The sequence below is a fragment of the Pleurodeles waltl genome, chromosome 8, assembly GCF_031143425.1.
Source record: "Pleurodeles waltl isolate 20211129_DDA chromosome 8, aPleWal1.hap1.20221129, whole genome shotgun sequence".
Taxonomy (NCBI): Eukaryota; Metazoa; Chordata; class Amphibia; order Caudata; family Salamandridae; genus Pleurodeles; species Pleurodeles waltl.
In genome coordinates this window covers 737,388,313-737,410,744 of record NC_090447.1, presented here as the reverse complement: position 1 = coordinate 737,410,744, position 22,432 = coordinate 737,388,313, and the positions used below count along the sequence as shown (strand labels likewise).

Genomic DNA, 22,432 nt, shown 5'->3' with positions numbered 1-22,432 from the left:
AGGCATAGGCCAATTGGGTGAATGGGAGATCTCCCTGGCAATAGCCCAAGTTACTCAGTTTAATGTTAGAAACCACCCCTAACGTATGCCTACTCTCAGCAGGACTTTCGCACTGATATCAAATACCTTTTTAAAATGGCTTTTACAGATATATGTGTCTATTGCCACAACTGTAATTTTATAGCATCTGTTTTTTTTAGATCCCAACTTCACGCATCTCATGATTTCCTGGGCAAGATGTACAATTCATAAATTATATTCTATACCTTATAATTCCTTCCTTGACTACCACTGTGATCTAAAACAACCTTGGCATAAGTACTGTATAAAGTTCATAAATAAGTACAATAAAATGAAATGAGGTATAAATAAATGTTTTGAAAATGAATGGGCTTCCTTCGTACGTCAATCATGGAGATTAATATAATTTCACACATCTTTAACATATATCTACAATAAATAACCGGTTAAAATTTTACGAGTATAACTTTTTCTTTATTTTCGCTAGATACATTGGACCCCACGGCTTATCTCTAGTCGGAATCACCAAGAGCCCATGCCGCATACCTGCGGCAAAAGAAAATTCGCGTGAAACTGCACTGGCAATTTCACTTAGATCAACAGGTAAAATGCTGTTGAAGGTGCTCAGAAGTTCAGCAATAACATCACAGTTTTCAGCCCTTGAAAGAGTGCACGTTGAATAGACCAGTGACCCTCCTGGTCGCAACGCTTCAATAGCAGAGCTGTAAGAAATCACACACAACATTCAATATTAGATTTATTGAAACTAACATCTGGGTCAAAGACAATGTTGCCAAATGTTAGGCAGCGATGGTGTAAAGTTTAACACGTACAGTGACAGCAAGGAAATTAAAGACTGTAACTGCCTAGCCTGACCTACCTGTAAAAATGTTAACGATGCAACACTAGAAGAAACTCAAATAATTTCAGGTTACAGTCAAAGAGGTCCTTAGAAGGCGGTGGCAACTTTAGTAGATTAAATGAAAATGTAGACAGTAATGTAATGAAAAGTACTACAAATGATCAGAATGACAAATCTTGGGCAGAACGTAATGCAAAGGTGATCTGATATTAATCCACAATATATACAAAACACAAGTTTTAGACCGTAAGGCTCAGAATCTTTGCATCCACAGGATTTGCAACTCAAACTGAAAAATAAAAATCACAATGCAGTTCACAAACATTTTTGGTGCTGTACCCTTTCCAATATAAGAGAATTACAAGCTAGTCAAAAATTATGAAATTGCCTCACACTAAAACTATTTTTATTTTTTGGGAATTATTATCGTTTTTGATGCTCTTGGACTATTCAAGGTATTTCAATATTTCAATCTATTTTAGGCTGATTCATGGGGACGAGAAAGTAGATGAGGATCTCCTGGAGTGGAAGATGGTCCTACAATCATAATTGTGCCCACATTACCAATACCCACCATGACCGGTTATCGTAATGAATCTGAAAGGTGTCCTTCGATAGGTAAATGCTTGTAGGAGAAGCGTACATGGAGTGGGGGAGATGGGCTTAATAGCTGCTATTTATGTGGTTTAGTCTAACAGAAAATCATATTAAAGATAGGTAAAACGGAAGCCACATAACATGCGGTAGACCGGTTTGATATACACAAGGCACAAATGGAATGTCATTTTGCCATTAGCCATTGTTTAATATGTGAAAAACAAAGATTGATCACAAAAAATGCCTACAGGAGGAACGGACTGAGGCTGAAGAAAGACGATGAGACTGAAGAGCAAACCATGCACTTGTTAAAATCCTTTCATAATATGTTGTGTTGATGTCTGTTGGGAGACACCATGGCACGGCTACAGAGGTATGAGAGTTTTTGGAAAATATCAATTTTTGATCAATAATGCGCAATCATGTTTGTATGTTATGCACATAAATCCAACAAAATATGTTTTCGTAAAGCCACTCCACTGTTAACATGGAACTGCATTTCTTCACCAAAAAAACTTGATACCTTAACATTGAAACGCCCTGTTTATTTTTCCTGCCAACAAACAAACGTTATTGGATACACATAAAAAAAAAAAAACTTTGATTGATTGAGTTGGAAGGGGTCTGGAATCTGTTTTTACAGGCAGCATATATTGCCACTTTGTAAAGGAAATTAGTACAGCGAGTACTCAAAAAATATTTATAACACCAGGTAGAAAATTAAATGGTAGGACAACGTCTGCAGCTGATCCATGGTTGGGATGGCCTCTCAGAAAAACAAACTGGATCAATGTTATCAATAAAAAAACATCAATATGGTGTGGCCATGCATGGTACCTAGACATACAATTCAAACCCTGCTCTTTTGGGGAGTATTTTTCTTCCCAATAATTCATATCATTGTTCGACAATAAGAAGTATTATGTGAGGGGCTGAAACTAACTACAGCTTCTAGCACTTTGATTAAAGTAACATGCCTGGAAGAAAACTAAACGTCTTCTGTCCTAGCTCTCTCTGAAATAAGCTGTCCTCTCGCTGGCACAACAATAACAATCCTTTGCTAATGTGAGGATGGTGGTGTGGCATAATCTTCAAACAGATTTGCACTTGGGACTCGAGGGTTCCAGCCCAGCAGAAACATTTGCAGCAACGCTTACCTGGAAACATGTACCTGGCCTTAGGTGTTTTGGAAGCCGGCATCGTGCCCATGTAAAGATGACAGGTTGTAGCATGTTCCCCAAGCATCACCAACCCAATCCAAGATCGCATCTTTCATCTATATGCCTTGGTTTGTCCCTGGATGACATTCATTGCAAGGGCATTTTTGCACAGCCCTACTTAATGTGAGTCCTACCTCAGGGGTGTTGCCTGGCATGTCTGTGTCTTGGTGGTAATTTCAATGTCTTTTAGTTCGTACCCAGCTCTCTACCACCGTGAGCATTTTCACAGTTTTTTAAAATTTCCCTTCCTGGGAACTCTTTATGCAGAGTTTTTACTGTTAGAATGACAACTACACTATTTTTCAGTTTCTATGCTTAACGTTTCTGACCAGTCTTGAACTGGCAGTCCCAAGGTCTAGTGATGATAAGTACATATTACCGCTGTAATCATTCTTGAATATATTCATGTAGTCTACTGCTACTATTGAATCTCTACAATGTGATTAAAGGCTTATGTACGTATTGCATGACTGCCCCCTCATTTCCCAGGTTTGTTCCTCTGTGAGCCCCCAAAACCCTTCTACACAAGAATTATTAATTCCTGCAGCCTCACTATGGTTGGGTTTGCAGGGAATCAGGGTTCTTGACAGATCTGCTTAAGGGTAGAGGGGGCGTAATGGCCTGCAGCATGTTCCAGTGAATGCTGTGCTGGACTGTCCCATGCAGGCTGCTCAGACTCCTTCAGACAGAACGAGACGAAGGTGGACAGTGGCAGCCTACAAAGCAAGGAGTTCTACTGCAAATCTCCAAGGAAACCAATTAGTAGGGAATGGTGCGGTACATTAAAAGGCCTAGAAAACTATGGGGGTCATTATGACCCCGGCGGCCCGTGATAATGTGGCGGTAGTACCGCCAACAGGCTGGCGGTACTTACCGCCACATTATGACTGCGGCAGAGCGGCCACGGTGATACCGCCGATCCCGCATCCTGGCGGTTGCAATCTGCGAGCCTTTCCATGGCGGTAAACACCGCCATGGAAAGGCTGCGGGAATGGGGACTCGGGGGGGGGGGGGGTCCTGCAGCGCACATGCACTTCGAATGGGCACTGCAGGTGCCCCCATGCACAGCTCATCGTGCATTCCACTGCCCGCATTACGGGCAGTGGAATGCGTGACGGGTGCTGCTGCACCCGACGCACCTCAACATCGCTGCGGGCTCGATTACGAGCCGGATTCAATGTTGTGGTGAGTTTTCTGCTGGGCCAGTGGGCGGAAACGCTGTTTTCGTCCGCTGGCACAGTAGAAAACTCATAATAGGGCACCAATCATACTGCCAGCACTAGCGGTATGTTGGCGCACGCGGCTTCGGCGGTCTTTCAAAAAGACCGCTGAAGTCGTAGTGAGGGCCTATGTGTGTTATTTATCTACAATGTTTTCTATAGACTTTTTTGATAAATATTTGTATTGCTGTTTCTCAATAAACACATTCTTAAAATTAACAGGTAGCACATCACCAAGTACTGAGTGACCAAATAGTCAACATTTGCCATGGAAAACTTAAGACCGTACCGTCGAATCTCAGTATTTAATTTAAAAAAAGTTCCAAATTGGGCCAGGTGAGGTTTTCAAAGCTAAATATGTTTCCAAGGACCCTCCCCAGCCTGATAAATAGGCTTTTTCCAACACAGCACATCCTTCTATCTCCTGCAGCCACTGAAGAAAAAGTGGGGATGCACTAGAATTGCAAAGTCCAGCAATCTCCTCTTAGAGAAGTGAAAACATAAGCCTAGAAGTGTTTGGGCCCCATGCGGGAATTAGGTCTCCTCTACGATTCCCAGTAGTGTTAGTCTAGGGGACAAATCAATATTGACAATATTCTTCACAATATTTATGAATGGCCCTGCATTCCCAGATTACATCAAAGAAATTCCCCTATGGATCTGGCATCTGTAACAGTTCAAGGGAGGATAATTTACCCATTATCTGGAGGTGGTCACGTGTGAAGTAAAGCCTATCTAGGTATGTAATTTAGATCAGGCTTAGAGAGCCAATTATGTCAGTTCAATAGATGCAATCCGTTATCATCTAGTGGGCCCACATTTGTCTCCAAAGCCTGCTGCAATTTAACAATTCTGTCCAGGGCATTACATACCAAGGTATGTTAAATTTGTTAGGTTTTCTTTGCTCCCAGTGGCGCGTGGTTAGTCTGACTTCCAGTGGGCTGTATTCGGGCAGGTCAGCGTGCTACATTTTGAGTCTGTCTAGCGCATGTCTCAGTAGGAGATGACTAAAGAACTGGGAAATAAGCAAATTCCCTGGTGAGTTGCGAGAAGGACTTCATGTGGGTGTGCTCCCACACATCTCCTACCGTAGATATTCTGATAGTATCCCATTTGAAAAAGCCGCTCAGTTACCTCTCCTATGTCATCCAGGTTCTTCGTCAATCGGATTCTCCTGGATTACCTGTGGGTCCCATAACACCCAATGCAAAGCCTTGTGCAAGTAATCAATTCCGAACTTAGTGGGACTAAGGGAATCGGGTCTCTATGAAAGATCAAAATTCAGCATCCCATCAGGTCTGCCACCTTCACTCTAATTACTAGGTTGTCTCTCCACCCAAATAACATGTCACTAATCACTGGTAATTAAGTTGCCCAATAATAAAGTGGTACATCTCCCATTGCCAGTCTACACTAGGTTTAGAAGCATTTGTCATATGCAACTCTGGGGCCTATGTGCCCAATGAAAGTTCAGGCATACTCCTGGATCGTCTGATAAAGTAGCTGGGTGATTTAAAATGGATAATTCGTCACAGTGTATATCCATTTTATAACAGTGACCATGCTGAATAAAGTCACTCTTCCTATAATCAAGAGTTCCAGCCGAGAAGATACTTTCTGGTGGATACAGCAAAATAGGTGCCAGTGTAAAATCTCCATTCCCGCTAAGGGTCTTTGGTGGCATGCATTCCTAAGTATTTAAAGCTGTCACCAGCTGTCTTCAGCTGGGACTGTCACACCATCGCCGATTCTCCATCCTGAAGAGAGCAGATGTTGAATTTATCCCAATTGACTTCTGTAGTAAAAATAATTATGTTTGACCACTGACTTTGTGTTTCTCCACTGTGCATATTAGTTCACCAGTAGCACATTACTTTCTGTATTCGGTTTAGCTGCCTATTGGCTTTAACGTGGCATTAGACATTACATTTTGTATGCAGGTTAGCTGCCTATTGGCTTTATCGTGGCGTTAGACATTGCAGTTGAGACATTGCAGATGAGCTGTGTTTTTCCACATGGTAAACCAAGCTGTGTTTTTTGTATTTTGTTCTCACCGGACCTTAGCATGATAAGGGAGCGCATATTTTTTGTGTATTTTCTCTAGTGCAGCCATGGGAAGAGGCAAGCCTCGAGGACTTGGCCAACCTTCGCTGTTTGTTTGTTTTCCAACTTTGACCTACAGTAGCCAGCATTTTTTTGTATAATTCTCCTCTAAGGGGGAGGGCTTTCTAGAAAGTTCTCTCGTAACTATTCAAAGATATAAAAAAGATGACTCTGTTCAGTAGCGTGGAATTCCGAGACTTCAGTCAGGAGCGGGCGACAGCTGTCTAACCTGTCCCATGGGGGTGGAAAATCCCTTTCTCGCAGTTGACAAGGAGCCCTTCTTCCTGCTGGCATGAGAAAGATGAAGCATTTGGTGGGCCCTACTACGGTGATGAATTTTGACTTTTATTCTTTGCTTTGAAGTTATGCTATAATATAATCACATATATTTGCTGTGTACATTGCAATTGAGAATCACTTTGATATATTTTCCTTTCATTGCTGTGACTATTTTTAAACGTGTGCCTCCAACCTACTAATCTCCTCTCTCAGGAACCTCGTGGGGAAGTAATAATAAATGTCTTCTTTAAACTAAGAAGTGCATTCCAGAGATTGTTTTCAGCTCGGTCTTTAGTGAAAGCAAAACAACTTCCAAGCTTAAAACCTACCCAAACTTATCTAGGATCTTCATCAATCTTTGTCCTGTTTATTGGGGATATTCACCATAGAGCAGCAGGTTATCCCCGTACAAAGAAATGCTCTCTTCCCAATCATTTACCGAAGCTGTGAGCAGCCCAGTGGCCAACATGAAAAGCAGTATTGATAGTTACCTCTTTGTATAGCGCTCAACAGATGTACAAATGCTCCATTCAGTCTGTCTATAGAAATGTAATATGTGTACGGAACCTCGGGCCCAGGACTATCTGCCCCAGGATCCGGAACAGATAGGCCCAGCCCAAGTAGCCAAATGCTTTTTCAATATCTACTAGTATGATCTCAGATGGTCCAAATAAATTGGATGCCTGCTTTGTTGCCAAGTTTACCCATCACTGATTATTGTCTGATTGCACACATCGGAATGAAACCGTTTTGATCAGATGCATCAATGTGGACATCAAGTTCACCAAGCACTGTGCTAGGCCTTTAGCACAAATCTTTGTCCCAACACTGATCCAAGAGATGGGATGGCATTATCTAAAGTTGTCTGATGAGCAACCTGGTTTCGAGATGGCTGTGATGGTAGCCATGCAAAGATCTTCCTAGCGAATACCTGTATGCATTTCCTCTTTGGTTATGGTACATGAGTGTGCCATTTGTATCAAAGGTAGGCCCTTAAAGAGTTCAGCTGAGAAACAGGTAGGACCCAGGAGCCCGGTCATTCTTCATAGATGACAAAGCTTTGGACAAACCATGAGTTATCAGCGGAAAGTCCAACTCTTCCTAAACACTGTCCCGAGATGGTGGACTGCATGTTCTGCCACCAGTTCTACTCATGCCACAGGATGTGTTAACAGCAGTGCCTTGTACAACTCACTGTATATTCCACAAACACCACAAATAAGCCAGAAATTCTCTCTTCTCAGTCTGAGTACAGCTCAAACACTGGCTCAGCAGGTTTCTCCCTGGATGCTAGCCAGCAGTATAGTTTTGTTGTCCCTGAAATCATAGACAATACGCTGCCACAGCCTCAGGGACTCAGAAGTCACCTCCATCTGGTAAAGAGGGTATCCTTCCTCTGCTGTTTGTAGCTCTAACTGTGCATGTGTACAATACCTTGTGTCTGAACTGTCAAACTTGAAAACAACTCTAAAGGCTCCCCCCCCCCCAACGCTACCCTTCACTCTACACTTCCAACCCAAAAGCATCTAAGCCCAGATACTGCAGCATCATGCCATGTGTGAAAATTAACTTTCTCTCAAATCCCCAAGGCATCTTGGAAGGGAAAGAGATCCACTTGGTGTCATGCCAGTAGAACTCACGCATTCACGCTTCAACTAATAATCTCAGTGCCTGCTCTCCAACAACCTCTGCTTTTGTTGTGAGGCCCTCTAGGACCCAGGTTGGTTCCCCCGTTTTAGCTTCATTTTAGTGTACATATTTTATTCATTTTAGTAAAGCTGCTTTTAGTGTTGATTCTTACATATTCGTTATCAGCTGGATTTATTATAGGAAAGAAAAGAAAAAACTGTTGGTTTAGTTAGCCTTTTCACAACATATAATCAGTACTTTCTGTCCAAGGCTAAAGAACTCTGTACACAATGTACTGGTTTGTGTCGCCCTTTCAGGAGACAACTACTACCACCTAGACATAGCATTGCATCAGAACTGTACTTCCAACACGGAGTGATTTATTATATAAACGACGCACTGACCTAGAAGGAATAGAGGGCATTCTGGCCACGATTATCCTGGGACGCATAGTGTGCGACTTCAGTCGGACTGGCGCTGATCTACCAGCCTCCTAGGGGGTTACCATCTAGATCACTAACTCCTGACACTGTTCCAGGTATGGGAGTGGAGCTAATCCCTTAGATCAGGCCTGGCAGAAGGGTACACCTGCTAAGCTCAGTGTAGACATGGGGTTAAGTAGGAAACTCTAAAACATCTAAAACCACATACATCATGGTTGGGTTGCTTATCTTTTTTTACCATGTTCATAATGCAGATTGCTTTGCTTTGTTTCATCTTCTTAATTTTTGCAGCTCACTCTATATATGCCAGATTGTGATTGTTTCAATAAATGTATTGAAATCTTATTTTGCATCTTTTGTGTCTCGCCATGGCATGCATGAGTAATAGTACGAAAGGGGTAAAATCTGTTTCCACGGATTCCGTGGGAAGTCAAAGTGTCATGTTCAGGTTGCTATAATAACCTTCCACCCCGGTCAGTTTGAGGTTAGTGTGAGCACTGTGAGCTAGCCAGGAATTAGGCCGACATTTACTAATGGTATAGATGAACTAGGTTACCACACAGGGATGTTCTGCCATCATAAACAAGCAGTCCTGCTACTCAAGTAGGAACAGCATAGCTTTTTGCCATCCCTTTGCTGCTATTAAGTTGAAGTTTTCACTGCCATTGTAACATTTACAGCAGAGGAATGACATTTGAGTAAGAATGGAGAGGGACAGCATAAGGTTTATAGTATCCACCCAGGACAGTAAATAGAGTAATGGGAGAAAGACACACATTCATCCCACAAGTCCCCTGCCAAAACATCAGCACCATGGAGTGTATATGGTGCGTACTCGGATACATGCCCTTGGTCAGAGGGCTGTGTCTCTTGGATAAACCAGTACAGTCTCCATCAATTTTCGTCAGGCCTTGCTGTCCTTCTGTCACTCCTGCTGTGGCTGACCCTTCCTCCACCCAACCCCAGATGGGTGAAGCCATCCAATCTGAGGGATCCGATGCACACTGTCTTGGACTGAGGGCCTCAGTGCCTACCTCTCATCAACCCTGTTCCACAAAGATTTGGGGAAGTTGAAGAAATAGGTTTTGCAGTGCAGGACTACTTTTAATATGGCAGGGAACAGCAGATTAAAATCCAGTGTCATGGCCTTAATTTTGTGTATAAACCACAATAAATGTGTTCCTTTGTTGCTGGACGTCTTTGGTGTAGTCTGCTAAAGTCATCACTGTGCTGGATTCAGAGACTTCCTCCTTTTTGTTGGGCTGCCCAGAAGGGGGCCTCTACCTGTATTATGCAAAAGTATCACTATGGTGATTCTTTGCGGTGGTCATAAATGGGGCCTCGGCACCAACGATCTGTAAGCATGGTCCACCAAAACACAACAGCTCTTCTTCAGGGAAGCCAGGAGTGTATAAAGTGCTCGGGATGGGAACCATTCACCTCTTTAGAAATCCAAAGAATCATCAGATTATTTTGGCCTTCATGGCCTTCTGCATCTTCTAGGGGGTCTTCTAGGTGCTTTGTTAAGTCTGCCAATCCGCCAAAGTGTCTTTTGGGATGTAAGCGTATCTTCAGTCTCATAGATCCTGCATTCTGCCAAGGTCATTCTATCCACAATATTTTTGCAAAGAACAGACGTATCCACAGCCACTTTGCCGATTTTATTTTGTCAAGACTTTCTGGAGGTGGTAATAGCATAGAGGATGGAAGCAGTGGTTCCTGTTTCCTCAGTCAGGGCCTCTCTTGCACTCAACTCCTGAGGGGCACTTAGGGAAAGAAGCCCTTGGTAGGTTTTATGTATTTCTCCATTTTAGTCTCTTCATATGAACCTGTAAGTTTGTCTTTCACCACTTTTGCAGCAAGTAGAAAATTAGGATGCCCTGTGACTTGTTTCGATGACCCTGCCTTATTATACAACTATAATGAGCATAATTGTCTCTGGCCAACTCAAGCGCCTCATTTATCACTCAGGACCCCTCACCTCATTCTGCTCGATATTGCTTGACCAATACAAGGCTTGAAATCTCTCTACAGCTCCTCAGGAACGTTTGTAATATCATCGGGTTGCACCTGATACTCTGTTCTGCCTGGTTTGCTTCCCCGCTGACCAGTATTCGAATCAAGATCTGTGGTTCCTGTGGATGCAGCACCTCGGAAATTACAATGTGGAATGCTTGAACGTGACTACCTCACTACTAATGAGGTGTACCTCCTTACTCTTGCATGGTGGGTACCATCTCCTCGGGCTGCCCTTTCTCCACCCTCAATCGCTCACCACCCAGTGGGCCCTTCAATTACCAGGGAGACACGGTTGGCACTACTAACCAATTCAAACGAACAGTGTAAGCCAAACATTCAGGGGCTTTAAAATAAGGGGGATAGCTTAAGGTCAGACTGCGGGAGGGTCCCCCTTCAAAACCACCTGGTTGCCTCCCAGCTCATCCCAGTCAGTCAATGTGGCAGCTGAGCCCAGTCTTCTCAACCACCTAATCAGGCCTTACTGTCGTCTCTCGCTGGTGTTGTAAGGAGGCCAAGGATACTGGGCTCTTGGCCTCAGGACTCTTTCTGCCGTTCTCTAACTCCTCCAAGGCTGGCTGTCACCGGCTGTGTTTCCCAGCCAGACCCTTACTTCATGTCTCACAGCTGTCTCTGCAGCATTCAATGGTGTGCACCGATGATGTGGTACTCCGACTTTGCATCTATTTTCAGCGCACCGGCATCTCCAGTGCTTCCTCTAGGCAGTGGTGGCCCAACCCCTTCTCCATCTACAGTCCTCTCAAATACTGCTGCAACACCAAGCACAAATAGCCAAGGTGCAAGCCAGCCACGTCCTTGTGGTCCCCGGCAATAGAGGATGCAGACACAACTGGTTCCAATGCTGCTCAGCATCTTGAGACACACTATACTGAAATATTTATGGGGCGAGAGCCCGAAACTCCTGGGAGTACGCCCACCTTATTTGGTTGCTTGGGACTGTCCTCTTTTATGGACTTGTCACACCACCGGCTGTAAGCCATATATTTCTACTGTCCTTTGTGGAGCACTTTCATTGTATTTAATTATTTGTTATATTTGGAATATATGTTTAGTGACCTCAAGACGTTAATAAAACAACTTTTATGCAGTCATGCATAAATTATTGCTTTTGGTGGCTCCTCATCCTGTTTAATCGTGATGAAAAGGGTATGGAATGATAATAGTAGTGGAAAAAAACGTCTACAACAATCTGATTGGAGTTTTTTTGCAGATATACAACGTGGAAGAGTCTAGCATTAGTGCTGCCCCTTACCCCCAATAATTTTTGCCCATGCAGGGGAACTTGTGTTCCCGAGGATTAATAACGTGACTAGAGAATGAGCAATAATAATGGCGAAAATGAAATGGTATTATATGCTGGGGAAATCGTGTACAAACTGAGAAGTACTAAGAAAACTCCCTCTGTTTTTATGGGGGTGGGGGGTGGATGCATTACACCTTGTAGCTGGTTTTTAAATGAAAGTGGCGAATATTCTACCCTCGCTATTTCAGAGAAAAGTCGTCCAACTGCACAGCTTAATTTAGGATATCCGGTGGTCTTCAGCATGAATATGCATCACTCCCTGTACAAACCTAAGACTTGAGTGCCAGTTCTTTATAGGAATCAAGAGGTCTCACCAGTTGAAAGAGTTATTAGTCTAAAACATAATTTTATGGAGTTTCCTTTATACTGTCAGGGCTGTACCAATTAATATAAATACATCCACTATCTCCCATTTCAGAAGAGCATTCCGGAATGTAGCCTTGTAAACACACAGCAGTAAGCTAGCAGCACCAAATGTTGATCATTATGTGGCAGCCTCGCAGATCGCTCCAGCCGTAGACAGAATTTCAAGTAAAATAGAGAAGGCTGGGTGCTTACTCGAGCATAACACAGCAAAGATTGCACCTGACAAGCTGTTATGACTTTTATTAATGGGACTGTACATTGAGAATAGTTAAGGTCACAGCATAACCATTTCAACTTCTACCCATGCAAAAGTGGCATGACTTTAAAATAAGCTTGTTGAAACCAATGAGGAATTCTAGGAGAAAAAAGGGTTGCATTTCCCCTGTGAACGTTCCGTAAATGAAACCTCCTATAATACGTGCGCTGCAAGCTACAGTTTCACCTTACAGAACCTCAGAGAATTCGGTGTGTTAACATTCTGGAAAATAGAGCCGAGAATAAAAGAGGGCTGTGAAGGTTCAAGGGACAACACCACATAAAATTCGCTGTTAACTACAAATGTTAAACAGCAGGTCGTCTGGTCGTATAACATAGCAAGGGATTACAATATACAGTAAATAAGAAAGGGGATATGGAAAAGTATATTCTGCCTTATACGTTGTTCACTATGTACACGTCTGGACATCCACAATTCACACCCCTGAAAGCCAGAGATAAGTTTCTCCTTTTTACTATTTTTGTTAACATCAGAACTCTTCTATGTTGTCAGAGGGGCACCCAAAGTGTACATCCTTTTGGGAGAGGGTCTACTGCTTGCTTCATGGACAGTGATGGGGTAAAGGCCTTTTTATCTGTACCCCTATTGGGTACTGTGTAATGGCAACCCCTGTAAAAGACCCATTGAAACCCCCATAAATTAAGTCTTTGGTGTTCAGCGTGTGTGGGACCTACTGAAGACCAATGAGGACATATAGAGGATGCGTAAATGCATGCAGTCTGTGGACGCTTGGAGGTGCCCCTGACCCAAGAGTGCCCTACTGTAGGAGGCTGGCCTGGCTTGTAGTAGGTACCAGAGGTACGTACACCTTGTGCCAGGTCCAGTTATCCCTTATTAGTGTAGAAGAGGTGTTTCTAGCAGCTTAGGCTGATAGAAGGTAGCTATGGCAAAGCAGCTTAGGCTGAACTAGGAGACATGTAAAGCTCCTACTATACCACTTATATCATATGCACAATATCATAAGAAAACACAATACACAGAGTTACTAAAAATAAAGGTACTTTAAATTTTTATGACAATATGCCAAAAGTATCTCAGTGAGTACCTTCAGTAAGAAGGTAAGTACTATATGCAAGTTATAAGTACACAAACCAAAGTTAGGTAAGTAATAGCAAGAAAAGTAATGCAAACAGTGTAGAATTACAATAGATTGCAATAGGAGCTCATAGGTATAGGGGCAACACAAACCATATACTCCAAAAGTGGATTGCGAACCACGAATGGAATCCCAGACCTATGTGAGCTTGTAGAGGGTCGCTGGGACTGTAAGAAAACAGTGAGGGTTAGAAAAATACCCCACCCCAAGACCCTGAAAAGTAGGAGTAAGTGCACCTACTACCCCCAGAGAGCACAGAAGTCGTGATAGGGGGATTCTGCAGGAAAAACAAACACCAGCAGTGCACTGACAACGGATTTCCGGACCTGAGTACCTGTAAGACAAGGGGACCAAGTCTAATAGTCGTGAAAGTGTCCGGGGGGGCAGGAGCCCAGGAAACCCCAGATGAAGGTGCAAGGAAGCTGCCACCGGTTGGAAGAAGCTTGGAGTTCTGCAAGAAAGAAGAGGACTAGGGACTTCTCCTTTGGAAGACTGATGTCCCACGTCGCGATGAAGCTTGCAGAGGTGTTCCCACGCAGAAAGACCGCAAACAAGCCTTGCTAGCTGCAAGGGTTGCGGCAGAGGTTTTTGGGTGCTGCTGAGGACCAGGAAGGACCAGGATGTCGCCTTTTGGAGGAGGAGACAGAGGGGTGCTCAGCAACTCAGAGAGCCCTCACAGAAGCAGGTAGCACCCGCAGAAGTATCCCAACAGGCACTTGGAAGAAGAGTGAACCGGAGTCCACGCAAAGTTACAAAAGGGAGTCCCACGACGTCAGAGGACAACTCAGAAGGTTGTGCACTGCAGGACGGAGTGCTGGGGACCCAGGCTTGACTGTGCACGAAGGAAATCCTGGAAGAGTGCACAGGAGCTGGAGCAGCTGCAAATCACGCGGTACACAGCTTTGCAGTCTAGCATGGGGAGGCAAGGGCTTACCTCCACCAAACTTGAACTGAAGAGTCACTGGACTGTGGGAGTCACTTGGACAGAGTTGCTGTGTTCCAGGGACCATGCTCGTCAGGATGAGAGGGGACCCAGAGGACCAGTGTTTCAGTCTTTTGGTGCCTGCGTTAGCAGGGGGAAGATTCCGTCGACCCACAGGAGATTTCTTTGGAGCTTCAGGTGCAGGGTGAAGGCAGACTACCCCCAGAGCATGCACCACCAGGAAACAGTCGAGAAAGCCGGCAGGATTAGGTGCTACAATGTTGCTGGTAGTCGTCTTGCTACTTTGTTGCGGTTTTGCAGGCGTCCTGGAGCAGTCAGCGGTCGATCCTTTGGTAGAAGGTGAAGAGGGAGATGCAGAGGAACTCTGGTGAGCTCTTGCATTCGTTATCTGAAGAATTCCCCAAAGCAGAGACCCTAAATAGCCAGAAAAGGAGGTTTGGCTACTAAGGAAGGAGGATTGGCTACCAAGAGAGGTAAGAGCCTATCAGAAGGAGCTTCTGACGTCACCTGCTGGCACTGGCCACTCAGAGCAGTCCAGTGTGCCCCCAACACCTCTATTTCCAAGATGGCAGAGGTCTGGGACACACTGGAGGAGCTCTGGGCACCTCCCCTGGGAGGTACTGGTCAGGGGAGTGGTCACTCCCCTTTCCTTTGCCCAGTTTCGCGCCAGAGCAGGGCTGGGGGATCCCTGAACCGGTGTAGACTGGCTTATGCAGAGATGGGCACCATCTGTGCCCATCAAAGCATTTCCAGAGGCTGGGGGAGGCTACTCCTCCCCAGCCCTTCACACCTATTTCCAAATGGAGAGGGTGTAACACCCTCTCTCAGAGGAAATCATTTGTTCTGCCTTCCTGGGCCAGGGCTGCCTGGACCCCAGGAAGGCAGAAACTTGTCTGGGGGGCTGGCAGCAGCAGCAGCTGCAGTGGAGACCCCGGAAAGGCAGTTTGGCAGTACCCGGGTTCTGTGCTAGAGACCCGGGGGATCATGGAATTGTCCCCCCAATACCAGAATGGTATTGGGGTGACAATTCCATGATCTTAGACATGTTACATGGCCATGTTCGGAGTTACCAATTGTGACGCTATACATAGGTAGTGACCTATGTATAGAGCACGCGTGTAATGGTGTCCCCGCACTCACAAAGTCCGGGAATTTGCCCTGAACGATGTGGGGGCACCTTGGCTAGTGCCAGGGTGCCCACACACTAAGTAACTTTGCACCCAACCTTCACCAGGTGAAGGTTAGACATATAGGTGACTTATAAGTTACTTATGTGCAGTGGTAAATGGCTGTGAAATAACGTGGACGTTATTTCACGCAGGCTGCAGTGGCAGGCCTGTGTAAGAATTGTCAGAGCTCCCTATGGGTGGCAAAAGAAATGCTGCAGCCCATAGGGATCTCCTGGAACCCCAATACCCTGGGTACCTCAGTACCATATACAAGGGAATTATATGTTTTTTTTTTTTTTTATAATATTTTATTAAAGTTTACAACATAACAGTAAAAATGATATATTGATTACTCTACATTATATAACTAAACCCCCCTCCCTCCCCTCATGCAATTCTAATTTTGTGATATAGTTCTCTGTTGGCGAGTCTCAGTGGTTTCAGCTGTTGTATTCTTCTTTTTTTTTTTTTTCCCCTTTTTCCCTTTCTTATCATTCGCAAAGCTTTATTGTTCAGGTTCTGCATTTGAGTCTGTGTCAGCGTCCGAGGTAGTTACAGTTGCTTCTATGGTGGATGTTTCTGGTGATTTTAATTTCTCCAGAATTGAGTCCCATTGTATGGTGTCTTCCCTAGGTCTTTGTTCTCGGATTGCTTCGCGCATTAGAACTGATCCTTCCACCTCTGCCCATTTCTCGACTGTGTTTTGCCAACTGATTAGTTGTGGACCCGTAGGGGATTTCCAGTTTGAGGTGATTTCACGTCTGGCTAGAATTAGGGCTAGGTCTATGAACTTGTTGGATATTTTAAAAGCTGATGGCCTTGGGAAATCCCCCAATAAGGCCGCAGTTGGAGAATTATGCAGTGATCTTTCAGTGCAGGCTGATATTTTTGCAAAGATCCCTTCCCAGAATGCATTTAGGTGAGGGCAGTTCCAGAGCATATGTAGAAAGCCTGCTGTAGGTTCAGCACATCTAGGGCATTTTGCGTTATCTGTACCACAGATTTTAAAGATCATTTGTGGTGTTAAATAAGCTCTGTGGAAGATGTACAGATTTATTAATTTGAACCTGGCATTTCTGGATACTGGGAAGATGCGTGATATGATCTGGTCCCATTGAGTTTCATCCCACGTGATGCCTAGATCTGTTTGCCACTTGGATTTAAGTTTTACTAATGGTAGGCGCGTGCTAGCTTGTAGTGTTTTATATATTCCTGATACTACTCCTTTTTGGTCCCCTATTGTACAAATGATTTTACAACCGTTATGGGCGGGGGGTTCGAGGGTCCCTGTTTTCCAAGCTTTGTGGGCAATTTTAATGATGGCATTGTGGGTGATGAATAAGCCGGGGGGAAGGTTGTATTGGTTCTGTAATTCAGCGTAGGTGAGCATTTTCCCCTCATTGTATAGGTCTCCCAATTTAGTAACGTTATTAGACATCAATTTGCTGAGACCTGGGATAACTTGTTTCCCTGAAATATTAGACAAGCAAGACAGTGGGATTTCCGGTGTATATGGAGTTTTGATATGTGCGTGTTTTAGGTATTGGGACCAGCAGTGTTTGGACGATTCCCATTCCATCGGTAGTTTATCTTTGGATTTGGATTTCCAGGTTTCAATAGAATTCCCATTATTTTGTCTAAAGGGCAGTTTAAAGGGATGCTCAGTTCGGTGGTGTTTGGGGGGTTGCATAGCAGTTTTGCAATCCATTGTAGTTGGCCTGCCCAGTAGTACATTTCCATGTTCGGGGCTGCTAAGCCACCCTCGGCTGTGGGTCTTAGGAGAGTTTGTATTGCTATTCTATGTCTGCTCTGGCCCCATATGAAGGTGGTTGACATGGTCTCTATTTCTTTGAATGTTGATTTCGGGATTATAAGTGGGATTGTTGAGAAATAGTATAATAACCTAGGCAACACTATCATTTTGAGGAGGGCAATTCTGCCCGTGACTGTTAATGGCAGTGTTTCCCAGAAGCGCATGCTAGATCTAATCCCTCTAAGAGCTCTCTGTATGTTCCCTTCTAGTAGGTCGTTTACTGAGTGATAGATCCTTACTCCTAGATATTTAAAGGTGTTGGGGGACCATGGAAGACCTCTTGTGTTGGTGGGTTCTGAGGTGTTAGCGTGCAGTGGAAAGATGGCTGACTTTCTCCAGTTAATCCGGAGTCCGGAGGCAGCTCCGTAATTATCTAGCATACTCATGGCCCCTTGTTGTTCCGTCTCTAAGTTTTGTAGGAAGAGTAGCATGTCGTCTCCGTATAAAGCGATGTAATGGGTCCAGTTGTTAATTTGGATACCTTTATAATAGGAGCCGGTTCTGGCCATTTGAGCTAGTGGTTCTATTGCAATTGCAAAGAGAAGGGGGGACAGTGGGCACCCTTGCCTAGTACCCCTTCCAACCTGTAGTGGGGGGGATATATAGTTGCCGGTTCTTACTCTTGCAGTGGGATTAGTATATAGTAGTTTGGTCCATTTTACGAACCCTTCCCCTAGTCCCATTTTCAGCATGACTTGTTCTAAGTAGTCCCACCTCAGACTATCGAATGCTTTCTCTATATCAACCGAAATGATTGCTGCTTTAGGTATGTTTGGGGGCAAGGAGTGAAGTATTGATGTAAGGCGTCTAATATTCTGGGATGTGCTGCGTTTGGGTATAAAGCCCGATTGGTCTTGATGTATCAATGAGGTCATGTGTGGGAGCAGTCTGTCTGCTAAGATACGGCTAAGTATTTTGTAGTCTATGTTAAGCATGGATAAGGGGCGGTAGGAACGGACGTCATTAGCGGGTCTGTCTGGTTTCAGCAATGGGATCATAATGGCTACGTTAGTCGATTGAGGTAGGGTATTGCTATTCCATGCTTCTGCGTATAGTGTGCAGAGGTGGGGGGCTAGCAGATCTTGGTACTGGCGGTAAAATTCTAATGGGAGTCCATCTGCTCCTGGAACTTTGCCCCTTGCCATGCTTTGGATGGCTGCTTTTATTTCGGAGATTGTTATATGTAGCGCTAGGGAAGACTTTATTTCTGGAGTTAGGCTGGGGGCAGGGAGGGCTTCCAATTCGTGTAATTGGGTGGTGGTCAATGTTTCTAAGGGGGGCGCATAGAGATTGGCATAGTAATCATGGAAGACGGCGTTTATCTCTTTTTGGGTGTATATCTGTGTGCCTTGTGAATTTTCAATTTCGACTATGGTGGTTTGTTTTTTGGGGGGTTGCGCAAGCCAGGCTAGTAGAGCGCTAGCTTTGTCCCCTTCTGCGTGTTGTCTAGTTAGATATTGTTTGTAGTCAAAGCGAGCAAGTTTGGTACCTGCTGCGCAGATTTTTGTCCTGGTTGTCACCAGCGTGGGGTGTAGGTCGGGTTGTGTGGGGTACCTTCTTTCTAGGTCTCTAAGAGATTCTTCCAATTGCAAAAGTTCTGTTTCTATTGATTTTCGGACGCCTATGTTTTCGACAATGCACTTGCCCCGGATCACTATTTTAAAAGTTTCCCATTCGATGGATCTAGTGGATGCGGTTCCTTCATTGATTTTAAAAAATTCTTCTATGGCTGTATGTAGTGTGTTTTTAAACGCTTCGTCTTCGAGCATTTCTGCTCTAAGGCGCCATGTTGGTATTGTGGGTTTTTCTCTGCCCCAGGATAGAGTGGTTAACAGGGGGTTGTGGTCTGATATCGTTCTACTAAGGTATTCGGCTGCAGTCATGTCGCTCTGTATTTCGGGAGACACCAAAATGGTGTCAAGTCTAACGTGTAGGTCGTGTACTGGTGAGTAGTATGAGTAATCCCTTGACTGAGGGTTAGTTGTTCTCCAGCTATCTATTAATTGCTAGTGTTGCTGCCATTCTACGAAATGCTTTGCAGTTTTCAGTGATTGGGATTGTGATATTGGAGGGTGTGATCTGTCTAAGGAGTTGTTAGTTATGCAGTTGAAGTCCCCCCCTATAATATTTTTGCCAGCCAGTAGGGGGCCTGTTTCTAGTGACAGTCTGTCCAAAAATTTACTTTGGTCATAGTTTGGCGCGTATATACTTCCTATAGTTATTTCTCTTCCCCCTAGTCTCCCCTTTATCACTGCGTACCTTCCCTCTTTGTCAATGCTCTTGTGAAGTATTTGCATGGGAACTCCAGGGCGAATCCATATCAGTGCTCCCCTGGCGTAAGCGGAATAGTTAGTGGCTATTATTTGGCCCCTCCATCTTTTGTTAAGGGCTTTGACTTCTTGTTCGGTGAGGTGGGTTTCTTGTAGCAGGGCTATGTGGATTCCTCTACGCTTGAGGTAGTTGTGAACTTCGTAACGTTTGGACATATTATTTAGACCTCTTACATTCCAGGTTATTATTTTATACTGTGTCGTCATCGGCTAGATTGATCTGTGTTACTTTGACAGGGTTAGATGTGTGCTCTGCAGAATGCAAGATCATGTTTAGTGGCCTATGTTTGGTTTGAGTTCCTCCAACTATTGTGGTTGTGTGTGCATGAGTTATTCCCTCCCCGATAATAACAAAAACTTTCCCCAACTCCCTCTCCCCAGGACCGGTTATTAAAACTTTCCCCGTCCAAACCATTTAACTTGTCTTATCACCTATTGGTGGTGGGAGGTGCGCCAGAGCCGAGAGCTTACACTCTAGGTCGGTCCCGGGGCCCGGTAGAGGTATATCTATAGCCTTTGGTGGATTGTTCAAAGTTTATTATTTACTTATGGTTGCGTGACGAGTTCTTCTCGGATAAGGCCGTTTGCTATTGAAGATCAAGTGGTAGATTAAAAGTTCTGTGACCAATTCAAGAGTTACTAGATGATTTCTTCTGCTGTTCTGGGGGTGACTTTTGGGAGGTCAGTGCAGGTGTCTTGTGAAGAGACAGAGAAGCTCCCACAGCTTGAGTCGTGGTCTGAGGCGTCTCCTGATGCTTGTGAGTCAAGTGGTTTTTTTTTGCTCAGGGTTGCTGCTATGTCTATCGCCTCACACATTTCCTGTAAGGATTGGTGTCTGGGGGGTGTTGTAACCAATAATCTATTGGAGGACCTTCCTCGTCTCTTGCTGGCTGCGCGGGAGGGCTTACTCTGTGTGTTGTGAAGTTAAGAGTTTCCATCCAGTCTCCTGCTAGCTGAGGGGTTGAGAAAAAGTGTGTCTTGCTTTCGTGTTCGACTCTCAGTTTAGCAGGGAATAGCATTGCATATTTAATGCCTTTTTCGCGCAGGGTGCGTTTACAGTCGTTATATGAGGCCCTTAGGGACAGGGTTTCCCTGGTGAAGTCGGGGAATATCATTATGCGCTGTTTATTTAGTGTGATTTCCCCTATTTTGCGGGCTTGCGAGAGGATATAGTCCCTGTCTTTAAAGTGCAGTAGTTTGGCTATGATTGGGCGAGGTCTGGTTCCTGGTGGAGGGGGTCTGCCTGGGACCCTGTGGGCTCTTTCGACTGCAAAAAAAGGTGATAAGCCTTCAGAAGGGATGGTGTCTTTGAGGCAGTTTTCTAAGAAAATTTCCATGTTTGCTGTGGAAGACTCCGATCCCTCCGGCACTCCGACTAGCCTCAGGTTGTTCCTGCGGGAACGGTTTTCCGCATCCTCTGCTCTGGTCTCCAGTGTTTTGATTCTAGCTCGCCCGTCTCTATGGTTGATGTTTTTTGAGTTGACGTCACGAATTTTAGTGTTTTCTCTGCAGTTCCTACCCTTTCTGTTAATTTGCGATGGTCGTCTCGTAGTAGTGAAAAGTCCACGGTTAGATTATCTATTTTTTGTTCGAGGGCTTCACAAGATTCTCTTATAGCCTGCAGGAGCGTGTCCAGGGTTGTTTCTTGTTGAGTTGGTGTGGTCTTGGGATCCGGATGAAGAGGTTGTCCGGGCGTCTTATTGGACATCGGCTCCTCTTGGTCTTGTTCCTCTTGTTTTTTGGGTTTGCCCATTTTGCTGTCTTTATTGTTGGGTGGCGTGTGGGAAGAGAAAAAAGGAAAGGTCCCCGGTCAATGCAACTGTCCAGGACCCAGGTGAATGGTTGCTGCTGCCAGGTGATTCAATTGTGGTGTAGTTCAAGGCCAGGGACTATTGGTCAATGATTTCAATCTATGTCGGGGAGAGCGTTCTGCATCCCGTTCCTTGCCGCTGTAATCTTTGCCGTGTTCAGGCACAGTGTAGTCCTCTGGAGGAGGATAGCTTTCTGCGCGTGGGTCTCCAGTTGTCCAGTGGGCGATGGTCGCTGCGTCCCTCTGGTCTCTAGTTAATTGTTGGTGTTTGCGCGCTAACTTGGTTCTTGCTCGTGGAAGGCCTCTGTGTGCGAGTCTCCGGTGGCCCGGGGGTGATGGTCGCTATGTCTTTCCTGCCCCGGGTTGATTGGCGAAGCTTGGCGGGTGGGTATGTGCGGGGTGGGGTTCACGCTTTAGTTTCTCTGATGTGGCTCCTTGTGTGCGTGGTGGAGGGCGTTTGACTATGTCAAGGCACTGACGTGGGTAAGTGATCTTGGTTAGTGCTTTCGCTGGGCTAGTTGTTCGCAGCGAGACTCTCCGCCCCGGCGTTCGAGCTCATTTCCCCTTTGCTTCTGGCCCGATCTGCCCGACTCTGCGCTCTCACCTGGATTTCATAGTTGTTCCGTAATTCTTCTGTTGCCGTCTCTATTATTCCCCGAGTCGAATCACCTTTCCTTCTTCTGCAGGGGAGTTGATGCAATGTAAGTTTCTCGGTGCGGCCGCCATTTTGAGATCTGCGCGTGGTATAGCTCGTAACTCTTTTCCTTTCCGTATGACTGTTCTTGGGCGATGGCACCTCTCAGACTTCTACACAGGGGTCCCCAATTGTTGGGGCTGCTTTTAGTTAAGTTTTGGGCTTTGTTTAAGGCAGGATTCTTCCCGGGCACGGTTCTCGGCTCCGGAGCTCTGCTCTC

The 22,432-nt window shown here is 44.9% G+C and overlaps 1 protein-coding gene across 3 annotated transcripts in view; it reads right to left on the bottom strand.

The window, feature by feature from the left end:
- Nucleotides 1–473: 473 nt before the first annotated feature.
- Nucleotides 474–22,432, bottom strand: part of NSUN3 (NOP2/Sun RNA methyltransferase 3) — a 141,258-nt gene continuing 119,299 nt past the window's right edge. For all 3 annotated transcript variants that reach the window (XM_069204933.1, XM_069204931.1, XM_069204932.1), the window contains one exon: nucleotides 474–743. In XM_069204933.1, coding sequence (XP_069061034.1) covers nucleotides 476–743 — 268 coding nt within the window. In that variant the 3' untranslated portion in view covers nucleotides 474–475. The remainder of the gene's footprint in view (nucleotides 744–22,432) is intronic.